Source organism: Monopterus albus, unplaced genomic scaffold (assembly GCF_001952655.1).
Source record: "Monopterus albus unplaced genomic scaffold, M_albus_1.0 scaffold3.1, whole genome shotgun sequence".
Taxonomy (NCBI): Eukaryota; Metazoa; Chordata; class Actinopteri; order Synbranchiformes; family Synbranchidae; genus Monopterus; species Monopterus albus.
In genome coordinates this window covers 5,760,182-5,781,407 of record NW_018127883.1, presented here as the reverse complement: position 1 = coordinate 5,781,407, position 21,226 = coordinate 5,760,182, and the positions used below count along the sequence as shown (strand labels likewise).

The window sequence follows — 21,226 nt, the reverse complement described above, 5'->3', positions numbered from 1 at the left end:
GTTTATTTATGCCTGCTGATATCCTGAAACTAACAGATGTTTTGTCCGGTCTGCCTCAGCCTCTGAGATGTCCACGGATGAAAGTGAGCATGAGGATGAGGAGGGAGAGCATAATGAGGAGGATCGCCCAGGTTGCAGAGGCGGCCTCAGAAAGGCCCCACTAGAGCCGCCACAAACATCAGAGCACTGGGAGAGTTGGACCCCCCCTGAGGGGCCCAAACCTTCTCCAGTCTCAGGAAAGAACCAGGAATTAGTTTGCGCAGAGAGTGCAGATGTTGGGAAGCGTAGAAACCAACCAGAGTTAGAGGCGAACACCAGAAAGAGGAAATCTGACAGTGCCACAGAGAGGACCCCAAAGGGCCAATCCAAAGTTAAGACCAGGAACACCAGAAATGCTGACTGGTTACCTGGAGGCTCTCCCAGGAAGCTGGAGGAGAGAGCCACCAGCCCCGGGGAGGAGAGGGGGGCCTCGACAAGCAGCAGTTCAGAGGATGAGGGCGCAGCGCTGGCTGAGTCCCAGGTTGAGGAATGTGAGCGAAGCCGCCCAAAAACCAAAGGTTCTCCTTCCAAGAAATACAGTGGGATGAAGGAGAAGACCAAAACTGGCAGACAAGCTGGTTTCTGGGAGATTCTTGAAAAGAGGCCCAAAGTGTCTGGGAATGCAGAGGAAAGGCCTGCGGTTCGATCTAAAGGACAAAAGGATGTGTGGTCCAGCATCCAGGCCCAGTGGCCGAAGAAGACACTCAAAGAGCTGTTCTCTGACTCTGACACAGAGGCTGCCAATTCTCCTCCCCCACCCGTATCCTCATGTCTGGACGAGGCGAGTGCTGAACAGGATGCTGGCCCTGAGGAGGAAGCCTCAGAGGAGCAGATGGAGAATGACAAACTACAGGAGTTTCCAAGCAGTGGCAGTAACTCTGTACTTAACACACCACCAACAACGCCAGAGTCCCCATCAGGAGGAGGCAGCGCCGTAGAAGACTCTAGTCAGGCACAGCCTATCTCCCCACAACTGTCTGCACCCGCAGCCTTGCCTTCAGAGCCGGTTTCTGATGCTCTTCCTCCAGGACCTATACAGGAAGAAGTGGCAGGCGGGCGCAGTGAGGCGGACAGCAGCACTGTGGAAGTGGAGAGTCTGGGTGGAGAGCAAGACCTCCCTCAGGATGAAGGGGCGAGTTCCCCCTCAAAGGTTTTTGACGTCAGCCTCTCCTGCAACAGCAGCAGCAGCTGCAGCCTAGAGCTGAGCAGTAGCAGCCAACAGGAGAGCGAGCAGAAGTCTAAAGGTACAAATAATAATAATTCTGCCATATCAAGCTTATTTCCAAATGATGGGATTCATTATTTTTCATCAGGATCGACTACTAAAGAAATACATGCTGACAACTCATTTCACAGTTTGTCTGTTCATCACCATTTTCTTGCATTTGTGTTTGTAGCATCTGTGAGTCAGAAGCGGCAGAAAGAATCACAGACTGGCGGAGCCTCAAAGAAACACAAGCCAAACCGCAAGAGCCTCGGCGTGCCTCCCAAAAAGAATAGGAAAACAGGTAAGGAGAGCTGTAAACAGAATTGCTGACACTCTGCTAGCCTTGCCGTTTCAAATGCCATCAAGACTTTCATCAGCTTTAGAATTTGTATTCAATATTTATGACATGGTATTGCAGGTGGGAAAGGATGTGAAATTTACCCTGATCACTGTCCATGTTTTCATCTGCGCTGTCTTCTGTCCTCCAGCCAACAGCAGTGACAGCGAGGACCAGTCTGTTGTTGAGGGCGCTGCCAAATCAACTGCCTCTAAGAACAACACATCAGACATGAAGGCAGCCACTTCACCCAAGTGTCACGGACGATCTCCCCCTTCGAGCCATAAGTACCACAAACAGGGTGACTCTGACCACTCCCACTACCAAGATAGCCACGGAAGATCGCCTCGTGTATACAAGTGGAGCTTCCAGATGTGTAAGAGTCGCACTTTGAACTCATTTATTATTCTAACTAATTTGGATTTTCTTATGGCTAAAAATATGAAAAGGTGAAATTCTATTACATTTATCAACTTTTTCTTGCGTAGTTTTTTTTGTGTGTGTGGTTTGAATTACTCCAAACAACCTTTCATTCTATTGAGTAAAGCTGAGATTTATTCAACAATAAAATCCTAAAAAGCATAATTTGCATTTCACTTAGCTGACCTGGAAAAGATGAGCAGCCTGGAAAGGATTTCGTTTCTTCAGGAGAAGCTCCAGGACATCAGGAACCATTACCTCTCCCTCAAGTCTGAGGTAGCGTCTATTGACAGACGACGAAAACGCATGAAGAAGAAGGAACGGGAAAGTGAGTCAGCTCTGTCATCTCACCATTACTGATTAACCAGGACTAAGTTGCACCAGCTGTGTCACCTGCCTCCCCTCAGAACTAACCATGTGTTGTTTCTGTTCTGCAGGTGCTGTGGCCGCTTCCTCTTTATCATCATCCTCCTCGCCGTCCTCCAGCTCACTGACGGCGGCAGTCATGCTGACACTGGCTGACCCACCGGTGTCAACCTCTTCCTCCTCTTCGCAGAACTCTGGAGTATCAGTGGAGTGCAGGTGACAGGACGCACCAGCGAGGAGCCACCGCACTAAGCACTTAACCAGCACCCTGGGGTCACTGCCCCCATTCCCTTCCAATAGGACAGACAAGTCAACCTACATACTGTAACTACTGGGGCACAAAAAAAACAGACCAGAGACAAAAAGCAAGACCTATTTTCTATTGACAACTGTTTCCTTGGCAAGCTAATGGCACTTAAGTGCACTTTTATGAAGATTATGTAGGGGGTGAAATTTGTTTAAAAAAAAAAAAAAACAAATTTGTTTTTTGTGCTCTCCTTAATTGAATATTTATAAGAATTGTTTTTGCAGCAATAACTGTTTCCATTGTTTGATAATGTTGTATTGGTAAGGGATAATGTCCAGTGAAGACCCCTACCCCTCTGTGCTCTGTCCTCATAGCTCAGCATGGTACAGCCTGTGCCATGTTATTATTTTGGGGAATTCAGAGGAGCACTGCTACATTGGCACCAACGGGCATATGAAATATAACTGCCACGTTTCCTCTGTCTGCCTTCATTAAAAAGGCCTTCGTGTGGCTAAACCTCAAGTGGTTGATGGGGCTCTTCTCGCATACAGGCTCGTGGTCCTGTACAGTTTTGCAGTGAGTCATACAGGTGGTGATGGATAGAGTTTCAGACCATCACAGGTCCACTGACAGCCTCAGTGGATAAATATGGAATGATACTGTAGTGCCTTTTTGTTCTTTTTCATGGGGGCACTTTGAGAAAGGACAGCACTTTCTTTTCCTGATCCTCTTCTCAAGTCCGAGGGTTAGCTGGAATAATGTGTCCCTTCCTAAAGACTGAAGAATGCTGTATAAGTGAGCAGGCAGTGAAGGGCTGAGTCTGACAAGTAAAGGTTTTTATCAGCATACAACTAATATTTAAGAAGTATATTTGTAAAAGCAGAACTCCTATACTGGATCACCTGTAATCTACTACTGAAAACGTATTCAGCGTGGGTGTAACTGTTAAGTTTGGCAGTATAAAATGACGTGCAATGATGGAGGTGGTTAGTGCAACATTCACATTACTTCAGTTCATCAGTGCCCATCTGTTTTGTTTTATTACCCAGTCTCATCATCTACAACTGGATTAAGTTAATTTAGCCATAAGAGGTATTTACAACAGTGTACACAGGAATGAAGCTGAATGCCACATTTGCAGTGTTTCAAACAATATGAAGTTTAAGTATATTTCTGCTTCATTAAATAAAAGCAAACCATCTCTTTATATGTTTACTCATGATCAATATTGACATGCCAGCTTCCTTACTCATCCCTACCAAAAATGTCCATTTCTGTTTCCTGTACTCTGACCAGATTAAAGGTAAAGATATTGTAAATGTGCATTTATATCATAAAGTGGTGTATGTGTATACATTTCTGAAGACATCTCCAGTGTTTCCTTTGTATAGACCCCTGCTGTATGATAACATGAAGTTATGTTTTGTTTGGCACTTGTATGTAATTGTATGCTTTTGTTATACATTTGTATATTGAGAAGTGTTTTGAGTCAAGCTATTTAATATCTTGCACTGTTAATAACATGTACTTTTCTGTACAGACAGTTTTACAGTTTTAACTGTAGTTTGAGTGTAAATATTGAGGGTTACAGCATGTTTGTTCTCTCCTTTTGTCCTTGCTCTCTTGTAGGAGCAAATATGAGTTTGTGTTCTGTTCTGCTTCTTTCATCCGTTTCAACTGTTATTTTTTTCTTTCTCCCACTTTTTTAAATGTTATGTTTTGCTTTAGTTTTTATTCTGTTTAGTTTTTCTGTAGCTTGTGCTTGTAAGAGGAGAATGGTGGTTTTGGATGCGGCTGAACTTTTTGACCAGTACTTGGCCTGAAGCTAAAGCTGTATGAACCTGTATGTGGTCTTGATCATAGATTAAGAGAAAGTAATGGAGCTTATTGAAAATGCTCAATAGTATTTATTAGGCTCATCTGATGATGGTCATTGTGTAATTTATTGTAAAAATGTAAGCAAAGCAGAAGCCTCTGTTTGAAATAAATGCCATAGTTTGTGAAGTACTCTGTGTAGACTGCCATTAGTGGGAAATAACTTGTGTAGCACTGTGGTTAAGTATAAATTTTGAAGCATTTCTATCTTGCTTGAATATTTCTAATTTATTGTACTTTTACTCAATTTCAGAGCAAGATGTATAATTTTTACTTTTACAATACAATAGAAAAATATTTTACTTTTGACTCCACTACATTTAGAAGACCAAACATAACATTGCTACTAAAACATGAAAGTATTGTGCTTATAACTACTTTTCTATCTTACCTTTGATAGTTGAAGTGTATTGTTTTGGTAATACATTCGAGCTTTAGTACATTTTACAAGGCGTATTTCGCAGTATTTTCCCGTGAAAAAGATTGTTTTAGGATTTTTCGACAGTGATACGTCACATCGACTTTACGTCTTGCGCCATGATTTAAATACGTACGTCCTCAGCAGCATGCTAGCTGCTAGCCGGTTAGTCTCCTCTGCTGTACCTCTGAACCGTGCATAGGCATACACTCACTGTATAGGTCTGTACTAAGGTTTCAGAAACGATGAGCGCAATTTTTGTCGGTGTGTGTGGAGCCTTTTCATTGCATACTATATTTATTTTGACAGAAAGCGACGGAATAACCCTCGCTTCAAGGACAAGCTATGTGCCCGTAAGTATTGGAGCGGAATGGAGTAGAGGAAGTTAGCTAACTCTTCTAGTTAGCTTAGCAGGCACTTAACGTTACAGGAGCGGGAGCATGCGGCGAACGCATGTTCCCACATGTGTAAATATATTCTCTTTTTTGTTGCTTAGAGAGGATTAACGTGTAGTCTCTAAATGAATTTACATCACCTATGTCGCATTATAAGTTGTTACCTCCTGGATGAAACATGCTGGAGCTAATATTTAACTTATAACATGTTTCTAGTAACGGTACAACATTAAGCTAAACGCACATGTACGGTCTAAAACCACATTTCCTCACAGGTAGAAAGCAAAAGATTTCTAGCGAGAAGGCTGGGCTGGCAAAGGTAGGACAAATGGCAAGCCATCGTTTTCATTTTTACTTCTTGCTGGAGCCTAAAGTTGCATTTCTTTGAAGCTGCCTGATTTTAAGGACACTGAAGCTGTTCAGAAATTCCTTTTGGAGGAAATCAGCCAGGGAGAGAAGGATGTCACAAGGGATGGTTTGGTGGCTGAGCATCCTTTCTAAACCCCCCAGTTGACATTTGTGGTCTCTGGGACAAAAAAGGATGCAAGATCAATCTTAGAATCATCCAAAGCTGAGAGCCTGTTGTCAGTAGCTCTTGGTTATTTCACCTCTAAGACAGAAATGCTAATATTCCAAATGTGTTAATGAAAAGCTTCACATATGCACAATTGTAACTACTATGCAATAATTGCCATACACTTTCTGGCACAACCTCTGAAAGAGTTATCTCTGTTTTTCAGCATATCATCAGATCTCTGCGTTTAAAAGAAGATGAGGTCAAATGAACGAGCATAAATGTGTGAGATGAAAATCTGCTTTCACTATTTTATAAAGGGATTTCAGACACTGTCTAGATATCTGCACTGTTTAGTGTCACTGTAGTTGTATGTGGATTGTGAGCTTAATTTTTTTGACAAGGCTGTCTTTGAGATCACATGACTATTTTTCTCTTGATTGAAAATCTAATGGAGGTAGAGTATTGATCTATGTTAAAGACAATCTAAATGCATATCAAGTTACTGCTTTTGCAGTGCCTTGAGGTGTTGAGTATATTATTGTAGATCTCTGCCCTGGGGGGGAATGACCACTTTACAGTTATAAGTATACTGTATACTGCCTAACGTGCAAATAGTGAGTTCTTAGAGGAAGAAGCCAAATTAATGTCATCATATGCCACTTTCAAACTTGCTATATTGGGTGACTTGAGTTTAGATCTATCTAAAAATTCTGCCAAATTACAAGAGCTGTGTTTAGAATTTAATATGTAGGTTGATTTCTAGCCCTGCAAGGCCAAATAAGACCACTCCTTCAAAATCAATGTTGATCAACCTTATTTTAACTGAAAACCATTTAAATATCCCGGAAGTGTAGACTTTGCTCAGTATATCGGTGGCCATTGCCCAATTGCCTGTATAAGGGGCACTTGCAGAGTTGTTTTTTTTTTTTTTTTTTTAATGATTTAACGCATTTACAAATTTTTATTTAACAACTCGGTTGATAAGCATGCTCCTTACAAATACTTCAGAGTAAAACATCTTTCAAGTCTGTGGTTCTCACAACATATATCGAGTGCCCCCATTGCTAGAGATGATGTGTGGAAGGCAGCTAAATGAACTAATCATCAGGTTGGCTGGCAAAATTTAAGACAGAAAAGCAAAATCCGATTACCGCTTGTTTTCCCTTGCGACTGCCTTTGGAAATGTATTAAGTCATTGAAAAGTAATCCTCTCTCCCTGCAAGAATCTACTTTAATGATGAATAAATCAAAGATGTGAGAAGGTTTTAATCATTTCATCCAGCCATGTGTTTGACAATCAGCAGGCTATCAGTGCCTTAAATGCAGACACTTCTACCTCACTGTCAGGTTCCTTATATATTCATCCCTTAGACAATAGGTTCTATCTGAAAACTAAGCCAACAAGAGGTGTATAATAAGATTGTCAGTTCAAATGTACAGACATCTAAAGCTGATGATCATTTAGATCCCTTCCTCTTGTCCCTCAGTGCCTACTTGATTATGGCGCCTTTAACCCACATTTTTAATCACACATTTGTCTCTGCAGACTTGGCAAATGCAAATCTGCAGCTTGCCTTGAATACATTCCAGTCACTACATTTTAAACATAATCGTGTTTTAAATTCTGACAAAACAAAATGTATGTTATTCTCAAGGTCACTTAAACATTGACGCAGTAAGCTGTCCTTGCGTATACTCTTCAAGGTACAGAAATTGAAATTGTTGAGGGTTACAAAAATTGAGGAATCTGGCTAAATTCTGGACTTACTTTTAATACAGACGTGGAGTACCTGTCACATAAACTGAACGTCAAAATTGGCTTTGTATACAGAAGCAAATCCTGTTTTTCTTGTACTAGCCAAAAGGTTGTCCAGTTTGCTACTATGTCTGTTCTTGATTACGGTGCTGCTGTGTACATACATGCCTCTTTAACTTTAAAACCTCTTGACACTGTATTTAACAGCGCATTGCGCTTCATTACAGGAGATAAATTCCAAAGATGTGATGGTCCTCCTTATCTGATAGAAGAGAGCTGCACTGTGTGTATTTTATCTATAAGACTCTATTGCAAAACTACCTCTGGTCTCATATAAACAGTAATTACAGTCTGAGATAACAGGACATTTTAACATTAGCTGTACCACATATTCGAACCGAACTTGGAAGGATGGGCTTCAGGCACTTGACACCCCACAGGTGGAGTGAGCAGCAGAAAACCTTGAGACTGTCATCTTCTCATAAAGACTGTTAGACAGCCTCAGCTCATTCAGATGCTGCTGCCAGAGTTTTAACGAGAACCAGGAGAACCTCGGGTCAGAACCAAACGGGGTAAAGCTGCTTTTAGCTACTGTAATGCACACAGATGAAACTAACTTCCTGATGACCCTAAATGTGCCCCAGCTCTGCCACTTTCAAATCGCAACTAGCAACTGTTTTCCTGTGCCTTTGTTTGACTGGTTTCTGCGCTGTACTTTCAGCACTGTAGCTGCTAGATAATCATGTTTCAGACCTTTTACTTTGTCCATTTAGTTTTGTTTTTTTTTCATTTTGTTTTATCGGAGTTTAACAATGTTTTATCTTATTATTTTGATGCTATTAATGTTTTTCTTGACCTGTGCAAAGCACTTTGAATTGTCCCTGTCTATGAAATGTGCCTTTGCCAAACCCTCATCTCAACTTTAAGACTGTGCTTAAGTATTTGCAGTTCTACATGTAATTGCATTTCTTAATGCAAGACTTGTAATCTGTGTTTGAGTTTTGTCTGTCATATTTTAAACTGTATATGTTGTACATGTACACAGGTCTCCCTTGAAAACGAGATCCTGATCTCAGTGGAACTTCCTGTTTAAATAAAGGAGATGAAAATCTCACTCTGTCCTAGCACCCTGATGTTTAAGACCTTTTGTTAAGGGTACTTTTCAGTGAAAGAGAGGATTTTTTTTTTTTTACATATTGCTGCGCATGTGAAATGTGTACGAGTGTCTAAACAGATCACTTTTTGATCTGTCATGTTTTTTCAGTGTCAGCTAAATGTCATTTTTATTTTCCAGTCTTTTATATTTGCACACTTCTGAGTGTAATATCCTACAGGAGCACGCTGAGTTTCAGAGTGTCAGTTTGCCAGTAGATGGCAGTAGCAATGCACAGGAAATTTTTAAACACCTACAATTATGAAATATGTAGTGTGGGCAGTTTTTATCTGCATGGAGAGCTGGAGAGTCATTTTGCTGAATGGAATGTGTTATCTGCATAAATCAAGAATAAATATTCCTCAGAATATAATTTAAAAATAACACCACAGAAAATGTTTTGTAGCAGAAAATGTTAATGAAAATACAGCCACTGCCAGAGCAGGGTTCACTTACAGTCTTCTGAGTACAGTACTTGTTTCCAACCAGCATGGCGAAGCATATGAGCTTGTGTGAATACCCTGAACCACAGTGTGTTTATTGTGAATGACTTGATTGTGTGTGTGTGTGTGCAGAGAGTGAAAGTGGAGCAGCTTGTAGGGGAGGGGAGGGGAGTGGGTCTGGTTGGAAGTGTGTCTCTTGGAAGACTGGTTGAGCTGTAATTATTTTTATCCTCATCTGCAGCTGTTTTTCTAAGGGCTCTGGCCAGAGCAGCCTGGGCCTTGAGTTTGCCAGGAAACGAGAGCAGGGAAAATTTGCTGTTCTACATTAGGAATGAAAATTGAACAGCGGCCCAGAAACGTCAAGTGAAGACTAAGTGGTAGACAGTGCTCCATTTTCCATGAACTCGTGCGCTCACATTGAGGTCTTCAACACACCGTTCAGTTTGCTCTTTAGTGGAAAAGGAGAAGGCTGTCAAGAGGCCTGCAGAGTTATCTGCTCCTAGTGTGTGTGTGTGTGTGTGTGTGTTAATCTATTTTTTTGGGCAGGCGGAGGAGAAAAACATCAGACTGGGAGGCCAAGCTGGGGCTGTTATCTGCTTGGACCTTGGGGGTCAGAACAGGTTCAGACCCCTATGGCCTCCTGTAAATAAACACTCAGTTACTGGCCTCTGTACTCTGTCCCCTGCAGAGTTGAGGGGTTACAGAGGATGCACGCTGTCATTCCGTAAAGTAAACCAGGTAAACCAGGCTTAATACCACAACGATGTTTGATTTCTGTATGACACCGCAGATTTTTCCTTTTTATATAAGGAAAAGCCTGCTATGTGTCATCAATGCTCAGCAGACTAGTAATGTAATAAATGAGGTATTTGCTCTTCCTTTAATCCAATATTCTTCCTGCTCTGAGTCTGTATGAACAGATTATTTGTCAAGCTCTTCTCTGATGAAGCAGGCAGGAGCAGAAAGAGGGAAAGACACTTGCTCCTCTTGTGCAGTAGGGGGCACTGTTGCTCCAGGCGGTATTTGTAGACTTTGGTGCTTCCACTGAAGGGCAACTGAATGGAGAGAGAGGGAGCTAAGAGCAGAACAGTTCCAGTTGACAGCAATAACAATGCCTGTAGCACAGAGACCATGTGCGTGGGAGAGGTGATTTTTAACAGTTTGTAATCCTTTTTTCTAATGTGCCCATGATGACAGATGCACTCTGTTCATTCATTACAGGTGCAGGAGACAGGTTGTTATTGAAGGCATCATTAGAAATCTGGGTGCTGAGAGGCTGTAACCAGTTAGGACCAAAGGAGTCTCACCGCCACTGTGATCTATTTGCATGGATCATATGTCAAATGTCATATTGAGAATATTATAATCAGCAGAATCCTGCAGCTCATTACTGGAAATCTTGTCAACAAATTATCCACAGCAGTAATTAGCTTGGCTGTGTTATTCCAGTTTTTGAATGTCAAAGCTTGATTATTGCTCTGTACTGAGCTCCATACATAGATATAGCCTGTGGTGATGTCTGGTTACAGTATGTAGAAGCAGCTGTTTGGTAGTTTAAGGCAGCCAGAAATAACTCTGTTTTATGTGGTTGCTAAGGCAGCTTCACATAGCAGGAGACTCTCAGCCGCACCGGTCTACATTTGATCTCAAATCCTCTGAGGAGTAACCTTCCACGGTGGCTTCTAGATGACTGGCTGTTAGGTGGAGGTGTCCACAGAGGCCACAAATCCTCCTGTGTCTGTTTCAGAACACATTTTCCCATCACCTAATGATGCTCGGGGTCGTGCTGTCTGTGACCTGTTGCTGATGTCACGGCTGTGGTGCCAGAGTTTGTAACCTACTGTACGTTGTCATGGAGAGGGCATGCCTGGGAGACAAATGTGAACTGTCCAGGCTGTGCCACTTGCTATAATAAAGACTGCTGCTCTCTCCTGCACTTCCACTTCCGTGCACAGCAGCAACACAGTATATTAATTACCCAGGATCTTCTCCATGTCATTCACCAGTGAGGGAAATAAGAACAAAAATTTTCCAAGGCACGACCTAAAAATAAAGCAGCACTGTACGTGCTCAGAGTATTAACTTCCACACAGATGACCCATTTTTCCATCTCAAAGGGTCTGAGGATGAGTGGAAAAAAAGGGGGGGGGGAGTGGTGGAACCAATCACGTGAATCTAAAGCAGACTACAAATCCTGGTGGATTTCTCTGCCTCTGTGGGGCAATGCCTTACTGTCGTCGGTTTTTCCATTTCTCGGCTGCTCTCGTGGTAATTTAACGTCTTCTGCTGCCCTTCCTCCTTGCAGGTTTCTTCCCTCCCCCATGTGAAACCATGCCTGTCTTCAGCTCTGTTGTTTACATTCCCTGTGAGTGTGAGCTGTAGGGTATGGACAGCCCCACCCCCCCCGCTACACTGCTCTAGTACCCAAACGTCAAGACTGTTTCTCTCTAATGTCATCCAGCCCCTCCACCCAGCCTCCACCTATCTTCTCATCACTGATAAGGCTGAAATTCAATAGTGCTACCCTGTCTGAGAGAAGGTAATGCATCACATGACCTGTGAATTTTTGTTTACATTGGGTGGTTTTCATATATTGGTCTAGTAGCACACCTGTCTCTTAGCTGAATTAATCACAAAGCATAACAAAGAGGATAGCAGCAGCAGAGCTGTGCAATGTGAATTTCAGACCCCTCCATGATGTCTAAGTGGGAGAACTTGCAAAATCGCAGGGTGTTCAAATACTTCTGTTCCTCACTGTATATCAGCATCGCTTTTTATCTTGTCATGTCATCATTGTTATCTGTGTAATCTAGGCTAGCAGTGAAACTAGAAGTGGGAAGTGACACATGCTGAACAGGAGGGTGAAGAAAGGGTTAACGAAGCAGGCTGTGTGCACAGTTATTCCCTCCTCCACCTCTCCCCCTCCCCCTCTCTGATCTGCCTTCCTGTCTCACAGGCAGTGCAGTGGCTTTGAAAATCATGAGAGTCAGACAGGCTTGTTTTGCATACTGTAGGTCTCCTGCATTGACTTGTAGCAAATCCCTGCCCTCGGGAGGCATGTCAGAGGGGATTAATGGGAGGGCCTGGGCCTCACAGAGTTTCCCATTGTCGCAGCCCAGCCCTGTGTGCTGTATTTTCATCCTGCAGAGTGAAGAAAGAACAAGCAGGTGGGGTGGTGCTGGTGGAGGGGAGGGTTCCGCTTGTGTGTGCAATGTGTGTGACAGTGCTGGAGGGTGGGGGTGGGGTTATACAGTGGTGTTATTTCCCTCTGCCCTGATTCTTTTGAGCTGAGCTGAAGGGAGGGGTGGAGTGTAAATAATGTATTTGGAGCGATTGGGAGAGAGCTAGAGCTTGACCAAGCTCAGAGCAGGGAAGGGAAAGGTTGAGCGGCCATGCTGCTGCACAGGAAGCTGGGGGCCAGGAGGAGGTGAGCAGGGAGGGACGTTGGGAGTAACTGTACAAACCTACTATCATGCTCTGGGAAATGTGAGGCCTTCGCAAGAATGAAGCAATCCTCTACTTCCTCTCTGCTCTCTCGGTTTTACCAAGACTAATAGTTTGCTGCTGCAGAATGCTATTAATAATGCAATATTCGTTATATTGTGGTAATGTGATATGCTGTTTCACAACAGCCCTGGAGCTGGTAGGAATTCAAACTGTTTCTCAGGAAAGGCAAGGCAATTGGCAAATTGTGTTTTTAAGTCTGTTTTCACATTGATTCGTGTTTCCTGTTATGTTAACCTGAACCCAGAACCAATTCCCCAACCTCTAATGTTGCTGCTAGCCAAAGCCAGACCAGCTATTTCCAGTAATTATGCCAAACTAAACTATCTGCTGCTCGCTGTAGCTTCATATTTCATCTACAGATGAGAGGGTTATCAATCTTATTATCTAACTATCATCAAGAAAGCAAATCATTGTATCTTCTAAAATGTCAAACTATCCCTTTAAGACCCCACCCCCCAGCTCCCTCAGTGTTTGAGTGTGACGAAACCTTCACTCCCACACCTGCTATGTGCTTTATGGCAACGATAAAGGGGACCTCAACCTTGAAGCATGATAGAGTAACACCAACTCCTACAACTACAGTCATGTAAAAAATAATATCACTTCTGCTCTCCTTTACACACAATGTAACCTTGGTGTAACTTTTATATTTTAACATCTTTTCTTGGGCTTGTCTGTTGCCATGTCACCCTCTGCAGCTCGGCTGCTACAACTCACTTGTTCACTCGAGAACTACAAAGTGGGTTTGATGCCTTGCATCTTGTGTAACCGTGGTCTTTGAAGACTTTGGCTTTGAGCTCTGTGTCTCATCAATTCCCTATGCAAAGCTAAATTTGAATCTGAGGCGAGCACATAGGGGGGCAGCTTATCTGCCTCACTCCTTCAATATTATTTCATTCATGCACACTATTTTTATGACAGGCTGTGCATGCAGGTCTGTTTTGCATTTTTCCCTGTTTATGTAACCAGCTTCACCCTGTGTGTGTGTGTGTGGGTGTGTGTGTGTGTGTGTGTGTGTGTGAGAGAGACAGTACAGTAACTTCTATAAACTTCACATGAGAAACAGAAAGAGCTGGTTGTGTTTGTAGGATGCATGGAAATGAGGGCCCCTTCATATGTGAAAGTCAGAGTTTGTAATATTCTGGATAAAAGTTAAAAGTTGCCATAAAGGGGAAAAATCTGTCTGATTATGAGTGTGGGAGGGAGAACAAAATGCAGGAATTAGAGTGAAACAGATATGCTCCCATTTCCCATTGCAACATAAAGTGAGTAATACTTATCACAGCAAATTCCTGACTTATTATGGGCTTTGTCACATCAAATCTGATTTTCTAGTGAACCGGGAAGGGATATTACACACTCAAACTCAGTGAGATAACAACGGCGAGTCAAGCTTTGACTCGCTGAAACTTTTTCTCTGTCCATCATGAAATGTGATGCCCCCCCCCCAATCCATTTATTCCAGTAAATCCTCTTCCAGGCTGAGCTGATCCACCATGCAGTGAAATGCACGATCGATATAAGATGAGAGCAGTGGTTGGCGGGGAAGCAGTTATCATTTTCTCCCTGCCCTGTCACCTTACATGTAATTTATGGGGCTATTTTCACCGTTGTTTCATGCCAGCCCTGAGCACTGTCAGATGTTTGTCCTCTCCTCCACCAGTGTCGATTAATTTCAGCACTGTTCCATGTGCTCCCACAGTAACAGATCCCTGGTTTGCGTAGTGATTCAGCTGAGCTACATGAATATCCCCCCCTCTGACCTGTTTTACACTAAAGCCTTGATCTCTCTCCATGTTTGTTTGCTACTGTGGTGATGTGATATTACTGCCTAAAAATATGAGCCATTTATGTCTGTTTTCAAACAAAAGTACAACTTTCATTAGCACATAAAATACTTTTTTATATCATGATTTAGTTTCTTTCTATACATTTTTTTCACTGGGTAACATGCGATCAGACAGATAAGTTCTTTACCATGTAGTTTCACCCAGACAGCCTGCATTCTTTGACTTTATTTGAATTTAATGGACTTGTAGATGATTAATGAATCAATAATTGGATCCAGCTTCTGGTCTCTGGGCAGCAGCAGCCAAGACTGACAGTTTTTCAAATTGAAAGAAGCACAGTTGTTGCTTGGTGCCAACTCAGTGTGCTCCTGGAATTATAAATGCATGAAATAATTAACAGACAACTTCACCGTGAGGTTGTTAACATATTGGATCATTTAGGGTGAGCAGCAGCAAAGGAAGTGGAGCTCTCAGATGATTGCGTTTTGTATGATATGGATGGTAACACAGATTGAGTTCATCTTTATGAAGAAATGCGCCGTAGGCTTCTGGTTCAGATGATGCTCAGTGTGAGCCCTCTCTTTCTTATAGCTCAGTGAATCATCCCCCTCACCATCCCCCCCTCCCTTCCCACTCCATTCTTCCAAAGGGATCGCTTGTTGACATCCATTAGGTTTCCCAGCATTGAGCAAGGAAAGAGGACTAATGATGTAATTCCCTGAGAGATGACATTAAAATGTCAAAGTGCTGCAGCTGACATCATCCATTTAGCACACATTTTCCAATAGCATACACTTGTCTCCCGTTTCTCTTTCACTCAGCTTTCCTTGGTAGAAACCAGTGCTCCCCACCCATCCCAGTGCCTCCGGGGTCTACTTAGGTGTGTAACCGCACTGTGGAGGACAGACTGGAGTAAGTGGGATACCATCAAAGAGTGTCTTCCCCTGCAGCTATAAATGCCCTCTTCCATAGCAGGCTATGTGTGTCGTGTTCCATTTATCCATTCTTTTTTTTTTTTAAGCTGCTAATTCATCTCGTCTGCAAAACAAACACTGTCACGCCCTCCGATGCTCATTCCTCCACCTCTTTTCCAATTCATACCACATGCGGGGATGGTTTTTGGCTGATTTTAGGTTAGCTGTCTGTATTTATCCTCCCTAAAAAAGGGTGGTCTCATCTGATTTTCAGTGTTGTGTGCCAGAAGCAAGACAATATCTTGTACAAATTGCATTTTCTACCTGCCTTGTGCCTTTAATGCTGGTCAACAAATATGTTGTTTTTCAGAGGACAATGTAGAATGTGAATTATAATTCTACAAGGGAGACTTGACAATTCTCTATTCTTTAGCCCAGTGAGTGGCCAGGCTTAGACATCAGTAATGGCTACTTGAAGGCAGAGCAAGTAGACGTGAACGGGAAGCAGAGAACGAGCCTGCGCCTCACTCAATAATGAATCAATTGATGCCCCCTGCAGATGATAGATCAGGTTGCTATAACGACAGATGCAGTGTTACCCAGAGTGTGGATAAGTGGTTTGTTTCCTAGAAACACATGCTTTAAGTGGATCTTGTCTTAAAATTTATGGTGATGCAGGATGTGATTAATAAAGGAGGTGAAAAGAGAAAATATTCAGAGGTGGATTAGTGCAGCCAGATGGATACTCTCCAGTGACGAATTACAGTGCAGAATCAGCAATCCATCACATGGTGTACAATTCTAAATCAATTTAATTATTTATTTTTTTTTACCATGAAACTGAGATAAAGATGCTGCAGGTGCATGAGATTATATTGCCAGTTGTTCCCAGGACGATGAATCTGGGCGTTCATCCTGTGATGGGTGTCTTAGCACAGAGACAGAGCTGAATACACATGTGAGTTTTATTGTGTATGCAGCACAGGCTTCTAGAAAACCAACATGTTTACTGTGTCTGCATGTGTGCGTTCGTGTTGCCACGGCAACACGGCTGATGCTGGGTCCAGCTGGGACCATGTTGCCAAGTAACAGCTGAGTTATGAGAGTGGAGGAGAAGAGTGTGGGCGTCGGGGAGGGGGAGGGGGCAGAGGGAGGGAGCGCCGAGGATCTACAAACACAGCAGCAAGCAACAAAGACTGGGAGCATGAGAGGGAAAATATCTCGGAGGGCTAATAAAATAAAACTGTTTATTTAGGTTAGGGCTCTGGATTGAAAAATAAGATGTTCATCATCTGTCTCTGTGCCCTCCTGCCAGAGGATATTAATATGTCGGTGCATCACAAAGCACCTCTAGTCTTTGGGAAGGGCATATAAACAAATTAAGCCAACAACATAAGTGATGTGCTCCATGCTAAGGCAGCAGCAGGGCATCTCTGGCATCTCTGGCAATTCCTTGTGTGAACAGAAAATTGGAGTAATGAGTCATAGCAGTTTGTGTGTATGCACAGTGGCCTGGCTGCACTGACCCTGCTTCTACCATGATGACGCAGAGGGCATGTAGCCTGTAATGACTCACAAGCAAGGCAGAAATATCGGAAACAGTCTAGCTCCAAAGCCTTCAGCTTTAAATGATCATGTGTCCTTGTGAATGGATTCTTGTTGAGTCAGCACTGGTTTAGTAAACACATGAACAGGAAAGGTTATACTGAACCTGAGCTCAGTTTCACAGTGGGACTGTGAATAAATATCGGTAAATATGAGCCTGTAATCTGTTAAGTTATATGAATGGCTAATGGTGTGTGATAACAGCAGCTGGCAGTGTTTTTCACAGGTTACAGCCATGAAACCCCATGGTTGACACATGGAGTGTGTCAGGTGATTAAAACAAAGGATAACAGCATGTTCTCTCCATATACTGAGCTGAGATGTTCATTCACACAGATACTCTGATGAATCATCTCAACCAAACCTTAAATCTTCTTCATACTCACATGATCGTGCAATTTCACTGTCATATCACTAATGTCTCTGGCTCAAATGCTTTTGTTCATGCTCATTAAGAACACATTTTTTGTGTCTTCCCCTGGCTGAGCAGTCTGATTTGTTGCCATGGAAACTGATCATGAAGTGCCGTGGTGCTTCATTTGGGAGTAATTGTCATCCCCATACAAACATGCATTCTGTCAGACTCGTATTCGATGCTGAAAACACAGCATTTGTAGCTCTCTCTATTATAATATTCTCATGCTCCAGTGCTTCTCAACAATAAAATTCCGCCACAAAGCCCCTAAAATCCTGCACAGGGATGAGAGAAATAGCTGAAAGCAACAAACGTCACAAAAATAAACAGCGATTGAGGTTCCTGTAATCATTCCCTAGCCACTTGATCCTAATATGCTTGATGAATTTTCCACCACATCAGCCTGGCAACTGAGAAGTGTGAAAATCTGTGCATGACTAACAAATTCAGTCCTCGGCTAAAGGGTAAATTCAGTGACGTCATAGATCAGAAGATGATGTGTTTGTACTGACTTGTGCAGTTCAGGAATTACAGGTGGAGATGGCGAAACGGAAAAACAAAAACAACTGAGCCAACATGGCCCCATGCTTTATATAACAGAGTTCACTTTTGGTGATTGTGCAATGTGGTGCAGTTGTCTGGGCTGATGTAAACAGAGCCTTAGAGCCTCTGGAGGCTCAGCCATGTGCCTTGATGCAGCAGTTATGGGCACATGCCCTACTTTCATAAATCAGAGCTAGAGAAAAAAAAAGAGGAAACAGCATGGGGGGAGTAGGGGAGGGGTGAGAGAGGATGCAGAGTGTGCAGGAGAGGAAGGGTGTAAGAGAGCAACGGCGCGGGGGGGGGGGGGGGGCTCATATTGATGTTCCAAACACAGCTGCAGGCGTCAGCTGACTAGCTGGCCTGGAAGCAGTCCCAAGTTCTGCCTTCTGCCTTTATCAGCTTACACTGTGACCTTTCTCTCTCTACTGGAATAGATTCACCCTCAAAACCTAACCCCACACATACACACACACATACACACACACTTACCACACACTGTCCACACAGCCCCAATGAGTCCATGTCCTCTCTGACTCTGCTGATGTCTGACTTCTGCTGGGGGTGGGCGAGTATCTGCATGCCTCCAGAAACACTGGCTCTCTTTTTGGTGCATCAGCACTTTTGTTTGTGTCACATGGCTTGATTTTCAAACCTCACCCTACGCTGTTACACAACTCACCATGAAGTCACTGTTACTCCTCACGTCCACTCCCAGCGGTGGAGGATAAAGAGAGAGTGATGATGAAGGGCTCTGTTACTTCACAAATACGTGTCAGTTCAGCAGAATGTGCAGTCCTTTTGTGTCAGGTTTCTGTCTTGTGTGTTGCTTGAAACAAGTGCAGGAGGATTTGGATACTATGCTTAAGCTGACGATGCAGGTTTGGACATATTTAGTCAACCTGAAGTTAGCAACAATTTAGGGGAAGTTTGAAGCAGCAGCTGTCATGCAGCGTCTCTCCCTGAGGGACAGTAATCAGCAGAGGTGACTGTCAATCACAGTTCTACAGGCCCCGGGGCCTTTTTCTCTGAAAGACACACATACAGCCTACGTCCCCTTGATGACGTGTTACTGGATAGTGTTTGTATGGGACCCATCAACACACACACACACACACACACACACACACACAACACCGGAACCTCCCTCCCCTCCCTCTCCCAACTGTTTGCAGGAAACACATCCTTCTCTGGAGATGTCGCTCCCAGCAGCTCATGCACTCATAAATCCTGGGCTCCTTTCTGGGAAATGAAGGACTTGATAGATACACTAGAAAAAGACAGGGTGGAGGCAAGGGATGCAAAACAGTGCCAAGTGTATCTCCACCACCTTTTTGATAAAGAAGTGGTTGGACTGAGTGTCTGCCTTCTGTGGAAGGCACATAAGGAGCATATTCTGTGCTTCCTCGGTTACTGTGTGAGAATCTGAGACACTGCGGTATCCAGGCAGACCTCAGCGAAACCCAAAACATCACAGGAATGAGAAGTGTTGGGTGGTGGAGGACAAAAAGGGACGGACGGACGGAGAAAATAAATGGGAAGGCGAGAGAAAGAATAGAAGCGTTTAAAGGCAGCCATCGCTGGCTTCAAATGTCAGTCAGCTCCCAGTTAGACAATGGAACACAGCTGTTGCCAAGCTTTGATCTGCAGCTGTCTTTTGTTGGCATTATTTGTGTGTACATGTGGCCATGGCTTGTGTTTGAACATGGAGCAGCTATAAAGTATTATAGAAAGATTAATATGTACATTATTGAAATGAAAGAGGGGGCACGTTGGAGCAGTGGTTAGCGCTGTTGCCTCACAGCAAGGTTCCGGATTTGAGCCCCAGCCGACCTGGTGCCTCTCTGTGCGGAGTTTGCATGTTCTCCCTTTGCCTGTGTGCGTTTTCTCCAGGTGCTCCAGTTTCCTCCTACCATCCAAAGACATGTAGGTTAGGTTGATTGGCGACTCTAATTTAGATTTCATCTGGAAGGGCATCCGGCGTAAAACATGCCAAGTTTAGAATGTGAATCGTCAGTTGGGTGGCAACTGATGATTCACTGTGGCGACCCCTAACGGGAGCAGAAGACGGTTGAAATGAAAGAGGGACGATCGAGGTCACAGGGATTTGCAGAGAGACATATGAGTAGGTGGCGAGTATGTCAGATGTTCCGGATTTAGAAACCCTCAAGCAAGAAGCAGAGATGATGAGGGGTGGAGTGGCAAAGAGGCTGCAGTGCTCAGTCTGGAGTGGGCTGTAATGGTTTGGGGTTGAGGGTCAAAGGGGGGGGGGGGGGGGAGGGATAAACAACCAAAGAGATGAAGAAAAAAAAAATAAGAGCTGAGAAGCAAATTTAGAAATGAGATTTGATTGGTTTTCTTGGTGCATATGTGACTAAAATGGCTGCAGTGTCCATCGTGGCACAAGACTCCTTCAAGTGCCTCATTATCAGTGTCATCTGCAGATCAGAGAACATCACATCCTCGTCTCTGCTACTTTTTGATCATCCTCCAGACAATGCACCATTAGGCCTGGGCTGATGTTCTAAATCACAGCTCAATTACTCAAGGGGATACTCATTAGCATATCAGAAAGCACAGGCGTGACTCTGCAAATAAAAGAACACATTAGATCCCCCATTATATGTTTCAATTATTCATATAATGTAAGAGCAAGCAGACGGAACCAAGTCACACCTTGATTTGCATTAAATTAACATTTTTTAGCTCTCACTCAAACACCTATAGGAGTTCTGCCTGAAGTGATGGTGTATGTGCCGGCCTGCTTTGTGGCACATGACTGTTAAGTAGCCTGACAATATGTTTTAGCTTCAGTATGCCATAAATGTCACTTTTCATGCCACACCATTTTGTCACAGTACTTAAGACTGACATCCTGTGTGCCTAGTCAGCGTCTGCTCAACTACACAAGACAGGGCTCCTCAATTATTCATAAGAGTGGAAATATGCACATGCGGTCCCGCTTTGCATGTGTGTTTGTATGTGTCTGTCTGGAGATGGATAATATTGTTCCCCAGAAATGATGCATCTTGTTCTGGCATTTTAGTAAACACAGGTAATGAACAGTGACGTGCGGTCAGGGGAAGCAGGTGAGGCAGAGCCTCCCCTGTCAATCTTGAAAAGAAAAAAAAAAGTTAACCATAAAATATAATAAATGTTAATATTTGTCGACTGGTGTGTGTTGTAGGCCCTTTTGCCGTTTGAATCCGATGTTGACGGAATTTTTTTCAATAAAGAATAGCAGAATTTCCGTATGTCCCATTCAAATACATGGAGGAGATG

The 21,226-nt window shown here is 43.3% G+C and overlaps 1 protein-coding gene and 1 long non-coding RNA gene across 10 annotated transcripts in view; both read left to right on the top strand.

The window, feature by feature from the left end:
* The window catches only part of arid4b (AT-rich interaction domain 4B), a 45,421-nt gene extending 40,808 nt beyond the window's left edge, over nucleotides 1-4,613 (top strand). For all 3 annotated transcript variants that reach the window (XM_020603314.1, XM_020603298.1, XM_020603306.1), the window contains 5 exons: nucleotides 60-1,283; nucleotides 1,437-1,547; nucleotides 1,735-1,959; nucleotides 2,185-2,331; nucleotides 2,441-4,613. In XM_020603314.1, coding sequence (XP_020458970.1) covers nucleotides 60-1,283; nucleotides 1,437-1,547; nucleotides 1,735-1,959; nucleotides 2,185-2,331; nucleotides 2,441-2,589 — 1,856 coding nt within the window. In that variant the 3' untranslated portion in view covers nucleotides 2,590-4,613. The remainder of the gene's footprint in view (nucleotides 1-59; nucleotides 1,284-1,436; nucleotides 1,548-1,734; nucleotides 1,960-2,184; nucleotides 2,332-2,440) is intronic.
* Nucleotides 4,614-5,029: 416 nt separating this feature from the next.
* LOC109960909 (uncharacterized) overlaps nucleotides 5,030-21,226 on the top strand; it is a 24,487-nt gene continuing 8,290 nt past the window's right edge. For 4 of the 7 annotated variants that reach the window (XR_002275063.1, XR_002275065.1, XR_002275062.1 and 1 more), the window contains exons 1-4: nucleotides 5,030-5,130; nucleotides 5,219-5,262; nucleotides 5,580-5,623; nucleotides 6,045-6,103. This is a non-coding gene — a long non-coding RNA (uncharacterized LOC109960909). Of the gene's footprint in view, nucleotides 5,131-5,218; nucleotides 5,263-5,579; nucleotides 5,624-6,044; nucleotides 6,104-7,804; nucleotides 8,737-11,478; nucleotides 11,713-21,226 lie in introns of those variants that run through there. The other 3 variants (XR_002275068.1, XR_002275066.1, XR_002275061.1) reach the window with 2 other exon arrangements.